Here is a 26,521-nt window from a genome sequence, read left to right on the forward strand (position 1 = left end):
TTGCGATGTCGTTTTCGGATTTAGCGTTTGTATTGTGTCATTTGTTGAGTTGAGAGGACTTGTTTCTCGACTGCCATTGATTTCAATAAATCTTTGCTTTCGAAAAAAAATTTAGTTCATCCACTAATAATATTTAAAATGTTGCTAATGTATACAGATATTCTTTTTTTATTTTAGGTTTATAAATTAAGAAAAAAATTCTTAATTTAAAAACCTAATTAAACATTTGCCCCCATTCTGAGCTCCGACTCACGCCTGTCACAACTAGCAAAGCTTGCCCAACGCCGTCACTTTGCTCTCTATTATCCTGCCGCCGTCCATTCCCGCCGCCGCCAACGGTGGTTCTAAACACATACGCTTCCGCCACCGCCACCGCCACCGCCCTAGCCCCTATTCCTCCGCCACGTCGAAGCTCGCCCAGGTTTGTTCGTACGCATTAACTCACACCTCGAAATCAATGGCAAGTGCATTCATATCTGTATTCTTAGCTTGCTATGGTGTTGAAAAAGTGTTATCTAGTTGAATCAATCACTGTTCTGTATCCATAACTTCAAACTTGAATACACTATTTAGAAAAAATGAGAGTAACTTTTTTCTTCCAATTTGAAGGTTTGTGGAAAAATCATCATCTGAAGTAGAAAGCTAATTAGGCTGAGTTGATTCTGCTCACTGAAAAGCTTCATTTTGCACTCGATTGAATCAACAACATGCTTCACAACAAGTCCTTTGTTAAGAAAACCAAAGGTGGCAAAGTTTTGAAGGTGCACTGTTCTATCTCTTAAACCAAACCCTAATTCAACTACATCTTTCTTTTCACTTTATTTAATAGTTTGTTTAATTTTTTTTTTTAATGTTTGGGAGCAGCAAGTAAGGGAGCACTATTTGCGAGATGATATATACTGCGGTGCTCCGTTTTGCACGGCTTGTGATTCCTCTGGTGCTCGCCTCGGTGCTTCGGCTTCCACGATTCTTGTTCTCGACACCAATGTTGTTCTCAACCAGGTTTGGTTTTTTTTTTTGCATTGGTTTTTGATTTGGATTGGTTATCTGTGCGGCAATGAAGTAGTGTTTATTTGAGTTGGAATACATGCTGTTATCATGGCAGATTGATTTGCTGGAGAATCCAGCCATTGATGATGTTGTTGTGTTGTCTATTGTGCTGGAAGAGGTTAAGAACAAGAATATGTCTGTGTATAACCGGTTAAGAGCTATCTGTAGCAATTCCATGAGGAAATTCTTTGTTTTTTCCAATGAATACCACAGGTAGGTTCTTTTGTTCTTTATTCTGTTTTGTTCTTATGGTTAACTTCTTTGTATTTATGATGAAAATTTATATTACAATAGCAGCATGCAAGGAAAACTAGAAATTTTACTTTACAAAGATTAGTGAAAATCTAAGGATGCAGCAAGTCTGCTCAATCTCTTTGTACCCGATGGGATGCAAGATAAAGAGCACTTGTTGAAAGCTTATTTAGTGCGTTTTCTAGTAGATAAGCTCCAATAAGCCTGTATCCAAACGCGTTCTTTGTTGCATATCCAAAATATAACTCAACCCCAAGCAAGCTTAGGGGCAGTCAATTGACCCTAAACATATGAGCATTATGCTCTTCACACCCATGAAAAAGACTGCAAAGAATACATCTACAAATGTTCTGTTTCCTTGTTTTTATCAAAGCCTTTTGAATGAACCATTTGGGAAATTCACCCAATGCTGTTGCAAATTGAGTAGCTCTCGAAGCATGTGTTCAGAATGAGAGATGTGATCTTACTTGTGAGAGTAATGAATTTATCTGTGAGGCTAGCGAATGGAGCTCTGAATTAACTGCTGCTTGTGATGTATGAAAGAAGATTAATTTTGAATTCCCAGCAATGGTTACTTTGTAATCCTGTAATTACTATTCATTCTATTAATTGCAAAAAACGCACGAGTGTAGAAGGAAAACACACTGTTCCCAAATAACCCTGAATACTATTTGAAAGGATTGTAGCCACCTTACTGTGCGGAAAAAGTGGTCTACTTCTTTGAACTGGATGTGCATCTAACACTCTTTTTACGAAAAAAGAGAGGTGTGAGGTCACAGGTCTATATTTTATTACTTACTGCTATCCAATTGAAAGACATCACTTTAGAAGACCCTAGGAAGTGGGCTTGGCTTCAGGGCTTTATTCATTTTTTTGGTTGATAAATTTTCATTAATAATTAATGTAGTGGTTTTACATTTCACTCAAGTGAATTTGCTTCATTTCGGTGCTGCTAATATTTTTGCTTCATTAATAATTAATGTAGTGGTTTTACATTTCAATCACCTGATTTAATATTTTGAACCTCTCTATTGACAGGGATACGTATGTTAAGGAAATGAGTGGGGAGACTAAAAATGATAGGAATGATAGAGGTTTGCTTTTCATGAAATTTGAATCTATTGTTTATTTGTGATATGCTTCGATTGCTTTCTGGTTTACTTGAATAGTTTTGTTCATGAATTGCCAATAGAAATAAAATCCTTTTGAAAGTTGTAACTTCAAAGAGTGGTTATGCAGCTATCCGGGTGGCTACTCAGTGGTATCAGAATCATCTTGGTGGTGCAGTGAAGGTTTTGCTTATAACTAATGATAGAGAGAACAAACGGAAAGCTAGTGAAGAGGGGATTTGTGCAGAAACAGGTAGTTGAATTATTGCTTTTGATAATTGAAATGTATGTAAAAGTGTTAAACAGCGAGCAACCAATGTAGTTCAACTGTGTTTATGAGGAATACCAAAATGAACAGCTTCGTTGAATGGATTTATCCTACTTAGAATTTAGGGTGAATGAAATGTTTTTCATTACCTTACTTACGCTGAATATATACATGAGTCCCAAACTAGTTTGGAAAACTAGGAAAATTAGAATGATCCTTTGATTTAAGGGATTAAATACAGAAAGTAAATCACCATAGCTATTATAGAACATTCCTAAAATATACAGTTTCCCACACTCCCCCTCAAGCTGGTGAACAAGTGGTATCTGCTCAAGCTTGGAAACAATGTTCTCAAAGTTGAGGCTGCTTAGTCCTTTGTGAGGATGTTTGCAAGTTGGCCATGAGAGGACACACAATGACCATGACACAAGGAGTGCATATCAACTATCAAGGCACTATATAGTTTTTCCTTGATAAAGTGCCTGTCTATTTAAATATGCTTTTTTCCATAATGCTACACAGGATTGCTAGCCATGCTTATTGCTGACTTATTATTTCAATAGAGCTTCATTGGTTCTTCCCATTTGATCCGCAAATCTTCTAGGATGATTTTGAGCCAGAGGATCTCACACACACCTTGTGCCATGGCTCGGAATCCTTCTCTGCACTGGATCAGGCCATGGCACTTGTTTTTTGGTTATCCAAATCATGAGCTTTTCTCCAAGATATGTATAATGCATGTAGTTGACCTTCTGTGATCTGTCGACAATCGAACTTATATAATCAACATCTGTATAATCTTTAAGTTTCATATTTCCATTACTTCTAACTAAAATCCATCTTGACTTTTTAATCAATTTCTCTTCTGTTCCAGTTGAGTCATATGTCAAATCTTTGGACCGAACCGATCTACTTGACTTACTGGTGCGGCCTACGTCTGAAGATGTAGACATGGAAGAGGTTGAAGATCTCAGACCATCCAAGAGGAAAGTAATCTATTCGGAGGTATTTTTTTTTTCTCTGGCCATTTATGTAATGCGTACTGGTTGGTTTAATTGACATGATGGGGGTATTTAAATTATGTTAATTTTCAGCATAAGCCGATGTCAGAAATTACTTCCGGTTTGCATCGTGGAATCTATCATCAAGGGAAACTTCGTGTAAACCGTTACAATCCATTTGAAGCATATGTTGGCAGTGAGAGCATTGGTGATGAAATAATCATTTATGGGCGCTCAAATATGAATCGAGCTTTTGATGGTGATATTGTGGCAGTTGAACTTCTGCCACAGGACCAGTGGCATGAAGAAAAGTCTCTATCTATTCGCGGTGAAGGTATGCTAATTGTTAGGCTATTTGCACTCTGCCTTAAGGTAAAACTTGTCACTTGTAAGAATTTATTATTTTCTAAGTTATCTTAATACTTAATTTTACTTAGAAAGTAAAGGTTTTAAAACATAGATCATTAAGTCCAGGGCTTTTAATTTTAATCATAAATATGGACATTGGATTTCATTATTAAATTTTAGATTTTTATTATTAATTCTGCTCTCATATATATACTCTTGGTAAGCAAGTTCACCTTGCATGTGAGATACCCCATTCCATTTTAAATGTTGTCACATTTTATGGTAATTTAACATTTTTTAATTTTCTCTCAGTACTGTTCATAGTATATATATTTTTTCTCTTTTTTATTTTAATTTGAATTATGATTTATTTTGAAATTTATATTTAAGTTAGTTAGTTGTATAAGAAATTATTGGGCTTTAAAATGCTATTATCTAGATATTTGTAATGTTTTGTCATGTTATATCATATGCTGGGTATAATAATCGATCACAAGTTGGAAAATAAGGCATCCAAGCCACGATTCAACTCCAGGATTTTTAACCATGTCTTTTAACATCCAATTCACAATTTTCTCTTAAAACTTGTCGTATTATTATTATTATTAATATTATTATTATTATTATTACTATTACTATTATTATTATATTTTAGACTAAAGAAGAAACTTTATCAAGGGAAAAGAAGAAATAAAATGGAAACAGAGGATGAAACGTCAATGAAAAGAAAATAGAATGTGACATAATTGGTGTGCTTGATGCAGCTTGGGGCTCAGGACAAGCAGAGCAGGACCCTAAAAAATTCTGTCCTGTTTGTTGTGTGGTGATCAATGCACAGAACACATGATTTTGAGAGAGGTGAGGTGAAGAAAAAATGGAGGAGGGTGAGGGAGGGAATAAGGCTTGGGAAGAGTGCTGTTAAGATTCCACACGATTAAAGATATGGCCCAAGTAGTCCTTTGGCAATCCTCACCTTAGGAGTTAGGACTAGTGCAAATTGCTTAAGATGGTGTCTGAACCTATCTAGACCTAATTTGGACCATAAGTTCTGGCTCAATGGGGACCCCTAGCTTCCTTCATCGCAGCTGTTAGTGCTACAGAGTACAAAGCTCCAATGTCCTATCCTAAACGTGAGGGAGGTGTGTTAAGATCCCATATTGACTAGAGAAGATATGGTCAAAGTAGTCCATATAAAGACTTTGACAATTCTCACCTTACAAACAAGCTTTTAAGGTTGAGTTATGTTAGAATTCAGTTACATCCACACGCCACAAAATCTTAAGCCACTTAAGGCAATAGGTGTGTGTTCCCTTTATGTTAAATACTATTGTACACATGCTAATCTACACAATGTGGGACTTCTTTGAGTCACGCTTGGTATTCTCTAATACTCCCCCTTCAAGTGGGTCTCTATTTTTTCTTCTTCCTTCTTGCGTGGACTTGTACTCCTTCGTTCCAGTCTCAGAGGCCTTATGACTTGCTTTATCTTGGACTTATGTTCTTGAGTCTCAGGCCTGTACTGTATCATATGCACAACTTTTTTTTTCCGAATTTTTTCCCGAATTTTTTTTCCCGCTCTGATACCGTGTTAGAATTAAGTTACATCCACACACCTCAAAACCTTAAGCCACTTAAGGAAATAGGTGTGTGTACCCTTTATGTTATATACTATTGTACACTTGCTAAACTTGCTAATCTACACAATGTAGGACTTCTTTGAGTCACACTTGGTATTCTCTAATAAGTTAGGACTAGCTCAAATTGTAAGAAGGCTGTCATGGATAAAAGAGAAATATGATTTTTGACTTTTGGATGTTCTTGTGTGTGGTCAATAAGTTGTTCTATGATTTATTGAGTAACTAATAATGGCACTTTTGTCTAAAGTTTATCTTTTAGTTTGTTCTGTCCCATGTTCATTTTTATAAACAAACATTGAACAGGTAATTTTGTGTTGGTCATTCCTTTTTAAACAAATCAAGTGCACCTTAATGCAAAAGAGATGTCCATTACCTCTGCATATTCATATATTTAAGTTATTCAGAGATGCACACAACTTAATATCAAGTATTCAGTTGGCCTTAATATAAGCTGGATAAGCACGACAACATGCTGCTTTGTTTTTTTCTCTTCTATACTACATTTAACCTGAGCATGCTTTTTCTTGAGGTTGAAGTAGCTCAGTCCTTTTTGTGTATGCACATTTCTGTCTAGTGTGAACATGTTTTTCTATTTGAATTTTCCGATGAAGTAATATTATTTGCATGCAGAAGATGAGGATGACGACGAAGATGTTCATCTAGCTCCAAATAGTGCTGATGATGCACCGAGAACTATTCCCCAACAAGGTTCTACTGGAGGAATCAATGCAGTGTGCAATCGGCCATCTGGTGTTGTAGTGGGCATTATAAAGAGAAACTGGCATTCGTACGTATCTTTTTGTGTCAACACTTTGAAATTCATTTGTTTGTTAAAGCAGGTTTTTAGTAGAAGAAACTAATATCAAATTTCTCTCCAGTAATTAATTTATGTTCTGCTGTTATCATTGTTTTGTGTCATTGTTTTTGTATAGTAGTAACTAGTAAGGATAAATTTAGAGATTGATCTAAACTCAATACAAATTCTGTTGTATAAATCTAGAGATAATTCAATCTTAGTACAATGAAACGTATATATCACATGCATCCAATTTTTTTACATATACATGCTATGCTAGGACCCGATTCAGATTTTGTAAAATATCTACTGGGCTGATCTTTGAGGCTCATGGAAGAAGTCTTGATTGATATGCTAAAGAGAGTATTTTCTCGGATGAAATGGCAATTGACTTCTATATGTTTAGTCCTCTCATGAAAGATTGGGTTTGAAAAAATTACAAGGCTGATTGACAATACAATCATGTTTCATAGGACCTATCTCACAAGACTTCAACTCTTGGAGCAAGTGTTTTATTCCCACTAGTTCACGAGTAGTATAGTCCACCTGTCCGTTAAGTCCCTTAGTGATAAAGATCATGGATAACCATCTGTATATTTTCATGGAGGATGTGGAACAAGGGTCCATGTATGGTTGGACTTTGAAGTAGTCACATTATCAATCATTGCTTGTTGTCATCCTGAATGGGATAGTGCTTCCTGAACATTCTTAGGAATCTTAATGGATGATATAGCAAAAGCAAAAGCACAACGGGAAGGAGACAACTGGTGATAACTCAAAGTTCTATTGGAGCGAGAGTTAAGAGTAGGTCAATAGATCAATTACCTTTATGAAGTGCAAATTGGCAAGTCATCAGAAAGATCAGGTGGGACCATAGCAGGGTGAGAAGTTGGACTAAGAGCTGAATCATGATAATAAAAATAGGTGTGATCTCTGGAACTTTCGGACATTTGATGATCATTAGTACTCAATAGATGTTGTGGTGGGTCACCTGTAATTGTGGAACATTGGACGTAGAGAAGATGGTTAAAAGTGAGGATTGGGTAGCACCAGAAAAAGAATAGGATTTGATGCAACTGCTGATGCAAAGAAAGGTCATCCTGAAAGAACGTAACATCTGCAGACATATTAAAATGATGCGTTGAGGATGAATAACAGCAACACCCTTTTTGGAATCTTGAATACCCAAGAAGAATATATTTAACAGCCTTATTAGATAACTTGTCATCACCAGGTGAAAGATCACGAATAAAGCATGTGGAACTAAACACATGAAGGGGAATAACATAAAAGGGATCCATTGTAAACAAAACTGAATGAGGAGCTTGATTACCTGAAAAAGAAGTTGGCTTACGATTTGTCAAATAGCAAGTAGTAAGAATGGCGCAATCTCAAAACTTCAAAGGTGCTAATAATTTAGAGCAATCGTTTAGAAAAGAAAAATCCAAGTGATTGCGCCTTGTTCAGATAGTTTGCAATAAACATTCAAGCTGATGATCAGGGCTTTCCCATTCTTCTCTTTTAGCACTAGCAGTATCATCAACCTTCTTAGTGAGATAATTGAAATGCTGCCTGGAAACAAATCTCAGCAGAATTGTGCCAATCTTAGTACTTTTCCCATTTCAATTTCTTAGTGGTGATGGTAGGTGACCCTTAAAAAGGAGAATAAATCACACTCTTCTTTCAGGACTGAGCCCTGGGTGAATCAACCTTGAAGGACTCAGCCATGAGAACAAAATTTTAACCACAATAAAGTAGAAATTTGTGAGTTCGAACAAACCCTAACAGCACTAATTACGGTAACAATATACCCAGAAACCACATACAGTGTGAGTGTTCAAACTATGGCAGAATTGGAAGAGTAGAGGCTCGTGACCTAAACAAGACGACAGGGATATATGGGTGATCTGGAATAGCGGTCCAAGGCTTTCACATACGTGTCAGCAATGAATGAAGAAATTGTGCATGGAGTCATGTGACAAAGGATCTGGCAACTGGGCAAGGAGCACTGCACCAAGACCACATTTTGAGGTGTCATGTTAGGACGTGAGTAAACTCTAGATAGCCAAAGGCTGTATGCAAACTTACAGCCCTAACAGTGACTGACTTGAAAAACCAAACAAACGAGAATCAGAATCTAGGAGCCCTGAATGTTGTGTTATTCACAACGTATTTGCGTATGAAGAAGGCAGAATCGAAACCCCTAAACTTTACAGATTTCATAATGGAAATTATCAAAACTATGGACCCTATAAAAGAAGACTCCTGATTCATAGACCCCTAAGTAGTATTGACACCCACACACACCATTTTTTACTCTCTATCTTCTTTGTCACACCGCATCATATATCACATCTATCACATATCTCTTTTCTCTTCCTATCTCACTCTAGGTCTACTCCATTTGGGAGTACACCAAACATTTTCCATCAAAGAATAAAAAGTAAAGAATAAATAATCATTACAAGTTACAGCATCAATAACTATGTACCTCACATTAATTATAATTTTTCTTTAAATGTTATACCTTTTTACGATTAGTATTTTTTGTTTGTTAAAATGCTAATCTTGTATACTGATTAGTGTTTTTGTTTGTTTAAATGCTGATAGATAGGCATGAGCATCTGCATTTCTCTTTGTAAAGGTAGGTTTTCTGTCATTAATGATTGATATAAGTTTTGTCTTTTCAGGTATTGTGGATCTCTGGAGCCAATGCCTCTGCCTGCAGGGAGTGGTGGTGTTGCTTATGCCTTGTTTGTTTCCAAAGATCGTAGAATTCCCAAAATTCGACTCCAAACCCGCCAACTTGAAAACCTGTTGGATAAGAGGATTATTGTGGCAGTTGATTCTTGGGATCGCCAATCTCGTTATCCATCAGGCCATTATGTGCGAACTATAGGAGATATCGGTGATAGAGATACTGAGAGCGAGGTATGGAACATTGGATTTGCGTACTCATTTGACTCTTTGTATGGAGATTTGGAAGTTAATGATTATGTGGCTTTTGAATGCTATAATGTTTTTGATATAGCTGATGTAATTTATTTGAAGTGAATTTTCCCTTTTATCTCACTATCTTCTTACTTGATAAGAATGTGATGTGAGATTTTGAACCTAAGAGTTGTGAAAACTACTGTAATCTTTAGTCCTGTTGAGCATGCCATTATGAACCTGGCTCCATGCTTATGGTCTCTTCTGATTACCTGTCCACATTTTGTTGATAAATTTGTTAAGTAAAAGGTAGCAGAAAGGAAAATCCACTTCCATACTGACATGGAAGCAGAGATACTGTATTTATGATGATGACCAATGCTGAATATAATATCTCCATTTCTCCATCCATTTAGTGTTTTTTTTATGTTTAATATTTTTTATTTATGGTTATTAGGCAGTGTTATCAAATCGCGATTGCGGACCATCGCGGTGAGCAAAAAATCCGCTATTTCGGCCGCTATTTTGCAGCGAATAGCGGAAATAGCGCGCTATCGCGGGTAATAGCGGCGTCGCGATTAGCCAAAAATCCGCTACGCTATAGCGGCATAGCCACTATTTGATAACACTGCTATTAGGTAACCTAATCATGTAAATTGGGAATAGGATATTATGTATTTATTGTACCTTTAGGGTGCCTATTATATATAATGACCCCCGTTGTGTAGTTTAAACCCACGGATTCATTAAATGCCTTATGCCTTCTCATTCTACAATTTATAATTTGTTTTGATGGTTTTATTATGTTTTGTTTGATTTATAGCCTTATTATTATCATAATTATTATTATTATAATTATTATTATTCTATCTTGCTGATTGGAACTCTATTGCTTTGGTAAATGTCCACCAATGTTGTATTCTTATGCCTATATTTGCTCCTTGCATCATAGAATACTTGCTAATACAAATTCATGCAAAAACATTTGCACAACTATTTTGTAATCTACAAACCAAACCATATTAATGATATGACATTTGTTTTTCCGTTTTTTACAATATAGGTGGTATTGATAGAAAATGATATCAACACAAGACCGTTCTCTTCACAAGTGCTAGCATGCTTGCCACCATTGCCATGGTCTGTCTCTTCTGAGGATTTCTCCAAACCAATTAGGCAGGATTTGCGTCATCTACGTGTCTTCAGTGTGGACCCTCCAGGTATGGGTCTCATCTTTTTTCCATCTCTATTACTTTGCAAAGGTGAAATATTACTACATAATTTGTTGTTTAAACTTTAGTGTGGTCGTGCGGACATTTTATATTTTCAAAGGTCATAAATTTAACTACTACAACTCTCAATTCTTGGAAATTTGTTCATGAAAAATTCAGGATAAGTTATTTATAGAAACGTATCCCGATTCCCAATCATTGAATTTACGCAACAATCTTATCTGATAGTTTTCAAGAAAGTCTTGGTTGCAAGGTTAAGAGGGTGAAAGTTTGAGAATCCTTGTGATGATTTGATGGATTTGAAGAAATAGGGACTATGGATGAATATATACAAGTCTTTGAATTCTTAACTTCCCAAACTAGGAAACTTCCTAAGGAACAGTACCTGGGTTATATTATAGGAGGTTTAAAGGAAATAAGTGAGCACAATGAAATCATGGGGGGGGGGGGGGGGCATGTAAGAAATAAGTAGGAGACAGAAGGAATCTGCACTATGTATTTTTTCTATTTTAGCAAGAGATAAATAAATGCAGTCATATTGATACCTTTTTCCACAATCTGTCCTACAGAGAATGCTCTCTGTCCACAATCTTCTCAAAACAACAACTAGAATATATCCCTAAAAGGCTAAAACTAGAGATATTTCCCTAAAACTGAATAATCATCAGTTCTTTTCTTCAAATAACTGCCACCAAACAGTTTCCTATTATTAAATACACTTTTAAAATAAAACTGAAGATCAGCCACCAGTTTGCCTTCCAGCAGTTACTCTTGCTGATCTGACCCATTCGCATCATTGTGCTTACATTATTAGTTTCACTTAATTAGATAAAGAACCATTTAATGTAACTGATTTGAGTTAATTTAGAAGAGAATATGGTTTAAAAATGTAATGTATGTTGCTGTATCTTTACTTATTGGACGCAGGCTGCACGGATATTGATGATGCACTCCACTGTTATGCTCTTCCAAATGGAAACTTTGAAGTTGGAGTTCGTATCCTTTGTCTGTGAACTTCTAGTTTACTGATAATACATGTATCAATAGGCTGTATGTATTTAAACTAATAATTTCAGATTAGTGCAATTGGATGGATGATATGATTTCATCATATATGTGCATGCAATGGGTATTTATTCTCTCGTTAAATTTGAGTCAGTGTTGTTAATAGCACGCGATAAAGTGTAATTGCTTCCTATAAAAAGTGTATACAAGAAACAATAAAAACAATGAAAAATGCGATAATTGCTTCCTATAAAATCTTTGAAACAAGAAATAAAGTGAAATGAGATACAATTTTGTGATTATAATTGAAAACAAGAAGTGAAAATAGAAAATGTTTTCTCAATTGCCACTAGGATTGGGCTGGTGGTGGAGGTTTTGGAAATTTGCATGAGGGCGTAGGTTCAAAACTGCATCCATTGTATGCAAAAATAAAATGTTTTCTCAAGCCACCCTTTGTTATTATGCCCTGTTCCTTTCTCTGTTTTGTATCCCCCTGGCTTCCTAGTTAAAGCTAATTTTTAATCCCTGTACGTCTTTAACGGGTTTCTATCAGATATTGCTGATGTGACAAATTTTGTACATCCTGGAACTCCTCTTGATGATGAAGCTTCTCAGAGGGGAACATCGGTCTACCTTGTTGAGCGACGGATAGACATGCTTCCGAAACCTCTTACAGAGGGTAATATAATTTGACCTTCTTATGACTGATTGAGTGTTTTATGCTGAAAAAAAATGTAGATTGCCTTGATTGTAGCTATTTCCTGCCTATGTTGATAAACCTTTATTTGACAGACATATGTTCTCTTCGGTCTGATGTGGAAAGGCTAGCATTCTCTGTCATATGGGTATGTGGAATCTCGTATTTTTACCAGGATCAGTGTTATCAAATAGCGGCTATAGGGCGCTTTGCCGCTATGGCGTAGCGGATTTTTGGCTAATCGCGACGCCGCTATTGCCCGCTATTCCCGCTATTCACCGCCAAATAGCGGCCGAAATAGCGGATTTTTGGCTCACCGCGATGGTCCGCGATCGCGATTTGATAACACTGACCAGGATTAAACTTATTGCAATTTATTTATTTTGTTTATGTACCTGCGTTATTATTGAATTGAAATTATCATTTTGATGAAATCTTCTAAATATCTTACATTCTTACACAGAATCACAAACACCACTTAAACCTTCCAATTGCCTTTATTTTGTAGTAATTTTAGCACTTCCAGCCTTCCAGTGTAATTCTGCCATGAACTGTAGACCTCATTGCTACAACATTTCTGCTCCCTAACATATATCCATCATCAAGCTCATCTAAGAACTTGCAGCTGCCTCATGGCTGGTTTTGTTGCTTTCATGCCTGGTGACCACTCTATAATTTAGATCCACTACTGACTTTTGCATTGTGCTTCCTTTGCTATCTCCACCTTTCTGTTACATTAATTGACTCGCTTATTTACTTCTATTCTATACTTCGTACCAACGGATGCAACAACACTGAAAATTGGGAACTTTATTGGTAGGCTAGAAATGAAGCAAGGGAAGCTGTGAGTGAGGCACGATCAATGGCATGTGACGAGTTTTATAGAGGTCTTTCAGCACAAAATGGAGAACAAAAAATTTATAATCTTGCTAAAAACAGAGAAAGAAAATCAAGAGATTTGGACCAAGTAAGATTTATTATGGATGGGGATGGAAGAGTTTTGGTTACTGATCAAGGCAGTAGAGAAGTGATAGATGGAAGAATTACTCCCATAAACTTTTCAATGATGGACAAGGATCAAACCTTAACATGGAAGGCAGTGAGAGAGGATGAGCAAAACCCTTACTATCATAGAATTCGAATCAGAGAAGTTAAAGAAGCCCTTCAGCACATGGCTAATTGTAAAACAGTGGGTCCTGGTGATATCCCTATTGTTTGGAAATGTATAGGAGACCAATGTATCAGCTGACTCACTAAGTTGCTCAATGAGAGATTTTGAGATCTAAACATATGCTAGGTGCGTGGAGGAGAAGTACTTTGGTCCCTATTTATAAAAACATGAGAGATATTCAGAATTGTGGTACTGGTAACTACGGAAGGATAAAACCTATGAGCCATACTATGAAATTATAGGAAAAGGTGATTGAACATAGACCAAAAGAGGAGGCTAGGATAGAAGAGAATCAATTTGATTTTATGCCAGAAAGGTCCACAACGAAAGCCATCTATTTCCTATGAAGGCGGATGCAAAAGTATCTATTAGAATTAGGGAGGCCGAACTCAAAAGCTAGCTCTAGAGTTTAGGGTTGCTCTAACAGTATCGAAGTACAGAGACTTGCATATGGGTTTTTATTGACTTGTAAAAATCATATGATCGTGTGCCTAAGGAAGTGTTGTGGAAGGCTATGGAAAAGAAAAGTGTTGGCCTGGTGTACAGTGTACATTCGAGCTATACAAGACATGTATGAGGGGGTAACTACTAGTGTGAGAACTCCTGGGGCGTGACTAATGACTTTCTTACAAAGATAGGTTTGCATCAAGGCTCAACATTGAGTCCATACCCGTTTAATTCGGTTTTGGACATGCTTCCCAGTTCCCAGGGATATACTGAACAACATTCCTAAAGGTAAGATGTTTGCCGAAGATATAGTTCTAATTGAAGAATCAAGGGAGGTGGTTAATTCTACATTTGAGATTTGGAGGAAGACTTTGGAATCTGTGTTTTAGATTAGGCAGGAATAAGACAGTATATGCATTGCAATTTTAGTAAGACTGATATTGGAAGTAATCCGGAAGTAACAATTGGAACCGACATCATAACACAAGTTTCACAATTTATATACCTTGGATTGATTATAAATAATAATGGGGAAATTGACAAAGATGTTACACACAGAACTCAAGTTGGCTGGTTAAAGTGGAGAAAAGCATTAGGGGTTATCTGTGACTGCAAAGTACGTATCAAACTCAAAAGTAAGTTTTACCGGACCGCTATAAGACCTGCTATCCTCTATGGTAGCGAATGTTGTGCTTTAATGGGACATGAAAAAAAGTCATGGCGGAAATGAAAATGTTGAGATGGATGAGTGACACACCAACATGGATAAGATACACAATGAGCGTATAAGAGGAGGTATTGTGGTGGCGCCTATCGTGGCGAAGGTAATGGAAAAATGGTTAAGGTGGTATGGACACGTACAAAGAAGAACTTTGGAGCCACCAATGAGAAGGGTCGATAACAAGGTATTTAGTCCTATGGAGAGAGGTAGAGGGAGGCAAAAAAGAACTTCGGAAGATATTATTAAAGATGATCTCAGTATCAATAACGTAGTGTGATCCACATAGCCAACCTCACTTAGTGGGATAAGGCTTTTGTTGTTGTTGTGGTTGTTTATACTTCCTACCATTCTATGATTCACCATCTAGACTTCATTATTTTATTTTTGCAATTACTGCTATTGCCATCATAAAGGGGAACCTTGGCGCAACAGTAAAAAATTGTTGCCATTTGACTGAAGTCACGGGTTCAAGTCAGCCTCTCGTATAATAAACAAGGTAAGACTGCCTACAATAGATCAAATGGTCGGACCCAGACCCCGCGCATGCGGGAGCTTTGTGCACCATACTGCCCTTTTTTACTGCTATTGCCATGATGTGATTTATCACATTGACACAACCATAGTGTCAGAATGCCCAATTTCTTTTCTTTATGGCTTTTATTTTTAAAAGAATCAGCAAAAGGAATTTTAACGAGTAGCAAGCAGTCGATGAAACTGACCATCTTACTGTAAGCCTCTGTTCATACTACGCACCTTATAACCACTAATAACATTAATTTAGACTACGGAGTTCTAAATTAAGAGAAAGTATGTTCCTCAGTATAAAAGCTAGTAAGCTACTCTTATTATCATTTGTAACCATTATCAATTCCCGTAGTTCTTGAATGGGGGTCAGTCAAAAGGCACAACCTTTCCATGGACAATGTTAGGACTGGTTCTGCAAATGGGCCAGAGGATGCATTGATTCATTATGGACCAAGTGGGCCAAGGGTTTGGAGAGTTTATTCTAGAAGGGGTAGGAAGGGAATAGCAGGGTAGATGGTTAACAGAATGGAGAGAGAGTGAGAAAGGTTGCAACGTCATACTATAAGGAGAATAGAGAGAGGTTGAGAGGTTATCGAATCTTTTGAGCTAATTTGAGTCATGGAAAGGAAGCTGTAGCTTCCTTAGGAGCAGTGCTCTGGTCAGGATTGGAATACCATTCCTTCTCTGTAATTTTCCCTTTCACACATTAATAAGCAATCTACGTTGAGTCCTTTGGTGTTTTTTCTGACTGTTTACTTGTTGGGATTTAGCATCCTAACAAATTGGTCCGACCTACCGGATCTCTTCGTCGGAACCGGTGAATGCCACCTAAGAAGACGAGGCAAGTAGTCACTCAGATGGAGGCAAAAATCGATGCTCTGGAGAACGAGCTCGCCGAAATGCGAACATCGTTGGCGGCGGTGACTCTGGCGGTGAAAGATCTTCCTTCATCGTTAGCTTTGATGATGGAGAAATCCATGGGTAAGAAGATTCCAGGAGAAGACGAGAGTGGGAATCGGAGTCATGCGATTCCGATCGGAGACAAAACTCCAGAAAAGACTGGGAGCAAAGGAGAATCATCGCGACAACCTTCACTCCAAGGTGACGCGCTGAATGAGTTCAGGCAATCCATCAAGAAAGTGGAGCTTCCGATCTTTGATGGGACAGACCCGGCTGGGTGGATCTCTCGGGCTGAAGTTTATTTCAGGGTTCAAGAGACATCACCTGAGATTAAGGTGAGCTTGGCTCAACTGAGTATGGAGGGGAACACTATTCACTTCTATAACTCGTTACTAGAGGCTGAAGAGGAGCTGACGTGGGAAAGGCTGCGTGATGCTCTCCTGGAACGCTACGGTGGCCATGGGGTTGGTGACGTCTACGAGCAATTGACGGAGCTGCGACAAAGGGGATCTGTGGAGGAGTACATAACGGAATTTGAGTATCTCACCGCTCAAATTCCCAAGCTCCCGGACAAACAGTTTCAGGGATATTTCCTTCATGGGTTGCAGGAGGGGATTCGAGGAAAAGTGAGGAGCCTAGCGGCGATGGGTGGCGTTAGCAGATCAAAATTGCTGGTGGTAGCTCGTGCTGTGGAGAAGGAAGTCAAGGGAGATTCCGGGTCGGGTTATGCAAGAGGAAACCGATTCGGGGCAACGAGTAAGCCCGGAGGAAGCGGGTCTGGCAATGGTTCGGGTCGAAGCGGAAATGCTGATTGGGTATGGGTTCGAGGAAATAAGGATGCGGGCTCTCTCCACACTAAGCCCAACACAACTAATCCAAAAAACGATTAGCCAAAAAATAACAGAGGACATCAGCGAATTGGGCCACGCGATCGGGGCTTCCACCATCTAACCTACCCCCAATTGATGGAAAGAAAACAAAAAGGTTTGTGTTTTAAATGCGGGGGCCCTTTTCATCCAATGCATCAATGCCCCGATAAACACCTGCGTGTATTGATCTTGGACGATGGTGACAGTGAGCTCGAAGAAGGAAACATTTTGGCTTTGGAAGTGAATGAACACGACGATGAACTGGAAGGAGAACTGAGTTTGATGTGCCTGAAAAATCTCGCTGGAGAAGCAAACAATGAACACCCACACACGATGAAGCTTCTGGGTATGGTGAATGGCGTTCCGGTGATAATTTTGGTGGACAGCGGTGCCACCCACAACTTCATTGATGCCAAACTGGCTCGAAGAATGGGATGGGAAATCAAACAAACTCCCACGATGACTGTAAAGATGGGAGATGGGTTCCGTACACAGATTCAAGGCCGCTGTACACGCATTGAGGTGAGCATTGCAGAAGCAGGGTATAATTTCAGTTGCAGTCCACATTTGTTTGACCTTGGAGGCCCAGATATTGTGTTAGGCATCGAATGGTTGAAAACACTTGGTGATACCATTGTCAATTGGCAGACTCAACACATGAGTTTTTGGAGTGAACAAAAGTGGGTAAAGCTTCAGGGCTTCCGAGCAGAGCACGAGCCATATGGAGCTTTGCAGAGCCTTTTTCAATCGGCGGGGGAAAAGGGGCAGAGAGTATTGCGGGAGTTGGAACAACCAAGGATCCCAGATGACAAGATGGGGCACCTTACGAGTGAACAACAAAGGGACCTGGCACAACTATTACAGGAATTTGCACACGTCTTTCAGGAGACAATGGGCTTACCTCCAGGAAGGGGGAGGGAGCATCAAATCCCCATTATGCAGGGACAAGGACCTGTCAATGTTCGTCCATATCGATATCCGCATGTTCAGAAAGCTGAAATTGAGAAGCAAGTGCGTGACATGCTAGCAGCAGGAATCATACGACCAAGTACCAGTTCCTATTCAAGTCCGGTGATCTTAGTTAAGAAGAAAGATCAAACGTGGCGTATGTGTGTGGACTATCGTGCACTCAATAAGGTAACAATCCCTGATAAGTTTCCTATTCCAGTAATTGAAGAATTGTTGGATGAATTACATGGCTCCCGATACTTCTCTAAGCTTGATCTTAAATTCGGGTACCATCAAGTGCGCATGAGGGCTGAGGACATCCACAAAACCGCTTTCAGAACGCACGAAGGACACTACGAGTACTTGGTCATGCCATTTGGATTGATGAACGCTCCCTCAACTTTTCAAAGCCTCATGAATGACGTGTTTCGTCCAATGTTACGCAGGGGAGTGCTAGTATTTTTTGATGACATCCTCGTTTACAGCAAGGATTGGACTTCTCATCTGACACAATTAAAGCTGGTGTTGCAACAATTAGCACTGCAGAGTCTCACTGCCAATTTAAAAAAGTGCAGCTTTGGTCAGACCACAGTGGAATACCTAGGCCACCTTATCTCTGAAACAGGTGTAGCAGTGGATCCTAATAAGGTTGTGAGAGTGCAGCGGTGGCCAACACCTAGAAACGTCAAGGGAGTGCGTTGGTTTTTGGGTTTAACCGGATACTACCGCAAGTTTATCAGGAATTATGGTAAAATTGCGAAACCTCTCACTGACCTCACGAAGAAGGATGCTTTCATGTGGGGACCAGAGGCACAGGAAGCTTTCGACACCCTCAAAGTTCAGCTGACTCAAGCCCCTGTTCTTGCACTACCAGACTTTAATAAGGAGTTCCTTCTGGAATGTGACGCATCAGGGCTGGGAATTGGGGCAATCCTATTACAAGACAAGCACCCCATAGCATACTTTAGCAAAGCATTGAGTCCCCGGAATTTAACAAAATCAGCTTATGAAAAAGAGCTGATGGCAGTGGTTTTGGCAATCCAGCATTGGAGGCCATATTTGCTGGGAAGGAAGTTCATTGTGTCCACGGATCAGAAGAGCTTAAAGGAATTGTTGCACCAAACCGTGGTGACATGTGGCCAACAGAATTGGGCTGCCAAATTGCTGGGGTATAATTTTGAAATTGTGTACAAGCCCGGGAAACTAAATAGAGGGGCAGATGCACTATCACGAGTAGAGGAAGACAAGGGGGAATTGCAGGCCATAACTACCTACCCACAGTGGGCAGAACAAACACTCATTGCAGCAGAAATTGCAGCTGATGCACAACTCACCAAGGTTATCAAAGATCTGCAGCAGGGAACAGGGGATCACCCTGGGTACAAAGTTCATCAGGGAATCTTGCTTTATCAGGATCGACTGGTTTTACCAAAGTCCTCTACACTCATACCCAAGATGCTGCACGAGTTCCACACCACCCCGCACGGTGGCCACTCGGGGTTTCTCCGCACTTATCGACGCTTGGCAGCCAATTTGTACTGGAAGGGAATGAAAAATGACATACAGGAATTTGTGCGCGCGTGTGACACCTGCCAACGTAACAAGTATATGGCAACAGCACCTGCGGGTCTCTTACAACCGTTACCAATTCCAGAAAAGGTGTGGGAAGACATTTCCCTTGACTTCATCACAGGGCTACCAAGGTCAAAAGGATTCGAGGCTATCTTGGTGGTGGTTGATCGACTGTCAAAGTATTCACATTTCATTCCTTTGAAACACCCATATACGGCTCGAAGCATCGCTGAATTGTTTGCCAAGGAGATCGTGCGTCTACATGGTATTCCCGCCTCAATTGTGAGCGACCGCGATCCGCTGTTCATGAGCAATTTCTGGAAGGAGATTTTCCGACTGCAGGGAACACAATTGAGGATGAGCTCGGCGTATCACCCTGAGTCTGATGGACAAACGGAGGTGGTAAATCGTTGTCTGGAAACGTACTTACGGTGTTTCTCCGCCGATCAGCCAAAAGCATGGGCCACCTGGCTCCATTGGGCTGAGTACTGGTTCAACACCACGTTTCATTCAGCAACTCAACAAACCCCTTTCGAGGTGGTCTATGGACGAAAGCCACCAGTTCTAGTACGATGGGCTCTTGGGGAAACGCGTGTGGAGGCTGTGCAAAAAGAATTAGCAGACCGAGATGAAGCATTACGCCAATTGAAGGTTCACTTGGCCAAGGCTCAAGATAGAATGCAAACCCAGGCGAATACCAAGAGGGTGGATAAATCGTTTACTATCGGGGAGTGGGTGTTTGTCAAACTCCGAGCACGCCGACAGAATTCTGTGGTCACACGAGTGCAACCCAAGTTGGCTGCGCGCTATTATGGGCCTTATCCTATAGAAGCCAGAATTGGAGCAGTAGCTTATCGCTTGAAGCTTCCACCGGCTTCGCGGGTGCACCCTGTTTTCCATATCTCGGTGCTTAAGAAAGCAATTGGCAACTATGAAGTGGAGCCTGAATTACCTGATCACTTGGAAGGAGAGACTCAACCCGTGGTCCACCCTGAAGCAGTGTTGGCTACTCGTTTGATTTCAAAGCATGGGGTGGAGGTTCCGCAGGTGCTCATCAAATGGGAGCAGGGCAAGACAGAGGAAGCCACATGGGAAGACGTTCTGACAATTCAAAGCCAATTTCCAGAATTTCACCTTGAGGGCAAGGATGCAGAATCAGAAGGGGGCATTGTTAGGACTGGTTCTGCAAATGGGCCAGAGGATGCATTGATTCATTATGGACCAAGTGGGCCAAGGGTTTGGAGAGTTTATTCTAGAAGGGGTAGGAAGGGAATAGCAGGGTAGATGGTTAACAGAATGGAGAGAGAGTGAGAAAGGTTGCAACGTCATACTATAAGGAGAATAGAGAGAGGTTGAGAGGTTATCGAATCTTTTGAGCTAATTTGAGTCATGGAAAGGAAGCTGTAGCTTCCTTAGGAGCAGTGCTCTGGTCAGGATTGGAATACCATTCCTTCTCTGTAATTTTCCCTTTCACACATTAATAAGCCATCTACGTTGAGTCCTTTGGTGTTTTTCCTGACTGTTTACTTGTTGGGATTTAGCATCCTAACAGACAACAATACGTGTATACGTCTCACAGACGTTTATAACTACCTATCTGGTTATGCTCTATGCCATTTCTTTTTTAAATTGAGTACTGGATCATTGAAAGAGCATTTCGATTTAATTTTTATGATACATAAGACCATAACTTAATAGCTTCAAGCGGATCTACAACCCATTTATTATTTACCATGTTGAATCCTGTTCATGCTTAGTTTGACCTACTAGTCTGTTCAAGTGTTGGTACTGCCTTGGTCCCCAGACCCTAGAGTGTTGGCGTCTCTCCTATCTTCTAAGATGCACAATGCAGAAAGTTCATATGCATTTCTATTGGTTATTTGTTATTCTTCCTTTATTCATATGATATCTATTCTGTCTTTAACAATGTGATTAGAATATTCTCTTCGCATAATTGCTCTTGAACTTCTTACATATGTTCAGGAAATGACACCAGAAGCAGACATTATTTCCAGCAGATACACAAAAAGTGTCATAAAATCCTGTGCAGCACTGTCTTATGTTGAAGCACAAGCGAGGATGGATGATAGGTGGGCTTTTATTTCTCCTTGGATGCTTTATGTTGATATGAATTGACTTGTCTTTAATTTTGTAATATTATTTAAAGCTAGGACTGAAGAAAAAAAAGTAGGTAACGTGACATATGTTTCTCTTCTGGGATTGTGGTATCCCAGCGTATATTCCTGCTACAATTGCTAGTGAAATAGCTGTACTGACCCAATTGATTTTTGCAAAATAAACAAAAAGGTAAGACAGAGGATTGTATTCTGACAGCTATCAAACAAAAACCCACGCTAAATGACTGGGCACATGTTTATGCCAACAATTCGAACTGATTGTTGAAATATCACCTATGCTTTCTTGTTCAACTTTTTGTGTTAACATGATAATTTATTTTGTTGCCCCTAGGGGTTAGGCATCGTGTTGAAATGACTAATTGTTTCTTCTAGTCTATTAATGTATGCAATTTCTGTTTGGTGAAGATGTTTGGTCACTGTATTGTGTGTTCTCTTTGTACAGTCGATTGATGGATCCGGTAACTACAGATTTGAGGAATATGAATAGTTTAGCCAAGGTATGGATTTTTGGATGCACATTTATTATTTACTGAGATAATTATAACTATGGTTTTATTTACATGCTCTTTAATGAAATTGTCTGAAAAGTAAATCTCTGTTTATGATCCATCAGAAAATGAGATTAAGACGTATTGACAACGGAGCTTTGACACTTGCATCTGCTGAAGTTAAATTTCAAATTGACACAGAGACTCATGACCCCCTTGATATTGGTATAATTTTCTTAACTCTTAATGTCATTTGGTATTTCTTTTTGAGGTCGTGGAAGATGGGATTTTTTTTGTTATTCATCATTTCACTATTGAAATGTATGTCTTTTTTTCCTTTCAATCTTGTCAAATAGCCAATTATCCCAAAAACTCAAGCTGTTGGGTACGGGTCAAATGAATGGCTTTATATCATAGTCTAACAAATCCAATCCCTAAAATTTCAGTAGTAATTTATTTGCTTTCTCTTAAGTATGTTTCCTATATTTAAATTGGGAACTTTTTTGGAGAGAGATTGAGGTTAATGATATACATTTTTAATTGCTTTTAGCTATTCATTCATGAAAGGAGAAGGGAAAGTCAGTTCCTCCTTTTTTTAAAAATTAATTATTTTGTTTGCTTTTATTTGCAGGCATGTACCAAATCCGAGAAGCCAACCAAATGGTGGAGGAGTTTATGCTTGCTGCTAATGTTTCTGTTGCACAACAAATTCTTAGAAGTTTTCCTTTGTGCTCATTATTAAGGTTATTTTCTTATCTGGAACTTTAACTTTTATCATTATAATGGTGTTTTACTAGGATGAGGGAAACAGTATTGATCATATGAAGAGTTATTTTCATAAATTTTATGTAAGGACATGAGTCTGTGAACTTTGGTAGATAGACTTAACATTAGAGAGAAGGATAAAAAATTACTCCTACTCCCAAAATATGAGAATCTGATGTAAAATAAGCATTGAAGAGTATGACTATTGACATAACATGGACAATGCACAGACCCACCTACCATGTGCTGAAATTCAACTTTTTTTTATTAGAGGAATTGGGCGGCAAGGATCGAAATCTAGACCGCTTGGTCATAGAGGCTTTAATACCATGTCAAGAACCAATTATCCCAAAAGCTTAAGCTGTTGGGTAAAGGACTCCGAATGGTTTATATTATATTTCTAACAGCTATTTTGGTAATTGTTTGTTGGATCTTGTGTAGGCGTCATCCAATTCCAACTAGAGAGATGCTTGAACCCTTTCTAAGAATTGCTACTGCGGTTGGCCTGCACTTGGATGTTTCATCATCGAAAGCATTGGCTGATTCCCTTGACCATGCTGTGGTAAATATTTTTGTATTGTTTTCCATTGACAATATAATGATTTATGGATAGTGTTATTATATATAAATAATGATGTAATGGGATCTGTATATTGTGGACCAAAAATAATTGAGCAAATTGCTAACCTCCCCTGATGTTTATCATCATTGTACTGACCTCCCCTGTTGTTTATCATTATTGCCCTGACCTCTCCCATCTATGATTTAACCAGATACTAACTGCCATTATTTTATTGGGGACATTGCACTTACCTCTCTCGAGGTTTATCTTTATTACACTGACCTCCCTTAAGATTTATTATTAGAACAATCAACATCCCTCTATCATTCTAAATGGTCTATAAGGAAGGGGGGTCAGTGAAATTTGTAAAATAGAGGAGAGATTAATGCAATGATGATAAACCTCAGGGGTGGTCAGTGCAATTTGCCCAAAATAATTTGGTCCATGGGTGCACCAAGGGTATAACTGGTAATGCATACACAATTATTACACATGCTTCAAACCGCCTTCCCTCCGTGCTCTGTCCCCCCCCCCCCCCCGACCACAATGCCGTCCTCTGTTGGCCATGGACCCGTTTTGCCCTTTACCACATTTTTCCTTCTCATTCCTCAGTGGGTGCTACAGGGCTCCATGACCGCAGCTGTAACAAACGACATTGGTTTGTCAGCCAGATGTCTTCATCACCATTTGTCAGCAATAAAACCCCCTTTTCCCATGCTCACCACACTCTTTCTTGAGTACCACCGCTAGCCATCGCGTCATCGTTTTTTTTCCCACTGCACACGATCACAAACTGCTGATCATTCCATTGCGAGCTTCCATGGCTGTGTTTCTATATGCCTTGCCATTCATTCAAGTCACTGCAGTACAACAGATCTTGACCCCCGTGTTTTCTGGAATGCAGCGCCAACCTTAACGATGCCTACGCCTACCCACCGACTTCTACTTCGAACTGACAACAAATATTCTGTTACCTTCGCTGCTGTCGACTTTCACCTTCGAGAAATTATTCCTGGAATCTTGATCCCAGTGTTAAAATCATGAGCCTACCTCATTAGTGTACTGGCAGACCAAATTATTTTTGGTCCACCCTTGATATAATAGCTTATGTTGCAACATCTTTAATGATTGACTTTTAATACCTTACACATTGCTAGCTCAAACATTAGGTTTTGAAGGCCTTCATTTCTTTTCAATTTCTGTTTCTCTTATGCCATGTACTTTTTCAGGGTGATGATCCATACTTCAACAAGTTAATCCGTATTATGGCAACTAGATGCATGACTCAGGTAATTGAATTTGAATGAGAACCCAGATTTACAGTTTATAAGCGAATATTAATTTTTTGTTTTGCTTTTTAGGCAGTTTATTTCTGTAGTGGGGATCTTAGCCCTCCAGAATATCATCATTATGGACTTGCAGCTCCTTTGTACACCCATTTCACTTCACCTATAAGAAGATATGCGGGTAGGCATGTTATGATTTAATGTTTACTTGGTCAATTGTGCACGATAATATGTTTTAGTTTTTTTTTTTTTCCTTGTAGATGTCATTGTGCACAGGCTACTTGCTGCTTCTTTAGGAATATCCAAGTTACCATCTGTATTTCAGGACAGGCTCCAGCTGACTAGTATTGCAGACAGTATGAAATCTCTTTCATGATCTATTAGAACTTGGTCTTTTTTTCTTTTCCTTATGGAAGTTTTCTCGTGGTTAACTATATTCATCATGAATAAATTAGTACATTTTTCTTCACTGGTCTTATTCATTGGATGTGAAATATTTAAAATCATAATAACGCTTTTCACTCAATGTGGTTTAGATTTAAATTATCGGCACAGGAATGCTCAAATGGCTGGGAGGGCCTCTATAGAGCTGCACACACTTATTTATTTCCGTAAAAGGTTTGCGACATAACTTCCCCTCCCTGTTACTGTTAATGTTTTCTATCTATATGCACTTTGCAGCTTATTCTGGAGGTTGTTTATCTTCATTCATGCAGGCCAACAGATACGGAGGCAAGGATAGTGAAAATAAGATCTAATGGATTTTTTGTGTTTGTTCCCAAGTAATGTATCTTATCCTTTTTCTTTTTCCTTTTTTAGTTTGGTTTTTCATATGACCAATGAAAAGGTGAATAAGGATGACAAACAATAAAGAAAAAAAAAAGAATGTTTTGATTTATTCTAGCTAGTAGATGGTTATCTTGGAAAAATTCAATCGTTTAAGCAGCTATTAGATGTCTTTCTACTTTGACTGAGGTTGTCATTTATAGCTTGTGCGTGAACATTTTTTTCTGCCCACAGATACGGCATAGAAGGACCTGTATATTTGACAACACGAGCTGAAAAGGGAAATGGAGACTGGTATGTTGATGAGCAAGAGCAGAAGATTAAAAAGATGGATGGAAGCGTTTCATATAGCATTTTGCAGTCAGTCCAAATTCACATGGAGGTTGTGGAGCCCCAGCCTAACAGGCCAAAACTTCAGCTTACTCTCATCTAGAGGTATAAGAAGAACAACATGCGTGCCGGGAAATATAGCTTCTATTTAGGTTCTCGGCCCTTAAAGAAGGATTACAACATTGGAATTTGCCAGCAAGAACAAGTTGTAGGAAGTAATGTAAACATGTAAGTTGGAGTGTGTCGTTGCTTGGAGAAACTTTGGCTGTATGTAACTCATGATTTGTGGTTGATGAGGCATTTTTAACTAATACAGCACAGCTATTGGACAGTAGGACGTGATTTTTTTTACTGCATATGATGCTATAAGCAAGTGTGTAGAGCTTAGTCAAAATGATTCGCGTTGGCTTAAATGTGTCATCAAGTATTTTAGAGAATATGGAATTTCACGATAACCCAGTTTGTTCGATATCACTATAGTTGGATTACCCCGTTTGCGTGCTATATTTTCTTTTATAATTGAGTTCAGAAATTGTGGTTGTTAATTTTGGTATAAACATTCGGTACCCGGTCACCCTTTGGATGCCGCCAGATTCGAGATTTAGTCACAGTTAAGGCTCCTCATCCATCTCCCAGAGTGTATTGTGGTGAGAAATCGTTGTTGTTTAGATTGCACAAATTCAAATG

The 26,521-nt window shown here is 38.9% G+C and overlaps 1 protein-coding gene across 2 annotated transcripts; it reads left to right on the top strand.

Moving 5' to 3' along the window:
- On the top strand, nt 1-26,338 carry LOC130716259 (exosome complex exonuclease RRP44 homolog A). 2 transcript variants are annotated; one of them, XM_057566465.1, is made up of 25 exons: nt 1-421; nt 610-761; nt 865-1,002; nt 1,106-1,263; nt 2,341-2,396; nt 2,542-2,664; nt 3,554-3,684; nt 3,774-4,014; nt 6,296-6,452; nt 9,152-9,392; nt 10,456-10,612; nt 11,552-11,620; nt 12,183-12,308; nt 12,422-12,474; nt 21,463-21,569; nt 22,060-22,114; nt 22,231-22,330; nt 22,737-22,848; nt 23,312-23,432; nt 24,662-24,721; nt 24,794-24,899; nt 24,979-25,074; nt 25,255-25,336; nt 25,435-25,500; nt 25,739-26,338. In XM_057566465.1, exons 2-25 carry the CDS (start codon nt 708-710, stop codon nt 25,935-25,937), a joined length of 2,808 nt encoding a protein of 935 aa, XP_057422448.1. In that variant the 5' UTR covers nt 1-421; nt 610-707; the 3' UTR covers nt 25,938-26,338. The 2 variants fall into 2 exon arrangements, with proteins under 2 accessions (XP_057422448.1, XP_057422449.1); XM_057566466.1 differs by having other exon boundaries at nt 6,299-6,452.
- The last annotated feature ends 183 nt before the right edge of the window (nt 26,339-26,521 follow it).

Source organism: Lotus japonicus, chromosome 4 (assembly GCF_012489685.1).
Source record: "Lotus japonicus ecotype B-129 chromosome 4, LjGifu_v1.2".
Classification (NCBI taxonomy): Eukaryota; Viridiplantae; Streptophyta; class Magnoliopsida; order Fabales; family Fabaceae; genus Lotus; species Lotus japonicus.

What these genes read in the sequence shown, in the direction of transcription:
- LOC130716259 (XM_057566465.1), top strand. Translation starts at nt 708, where the DNA reads ATGCTTCACAACAAGTCCTTTGTTAAGAAAACCAAAGGTGGCAAAGTT. An exon ending in AAGGTGGCAAAGTTTTGAAG is followed by an intron (nt 762 to 864) that starts GTGCACTGTTCT and finishes GTTTGGGAGCAG; the next exon opens with CAAGTAAGGGAGCACTATTT. An exon ending in GCTGACTAGTATTGCAGACA is followed by an intron (nt 25,075 to 25,254) that starts GTATGAAATCTC and finishes AATGTGGTTTAG; the next exon opens with ATTTAAATTATCGGCACAGG.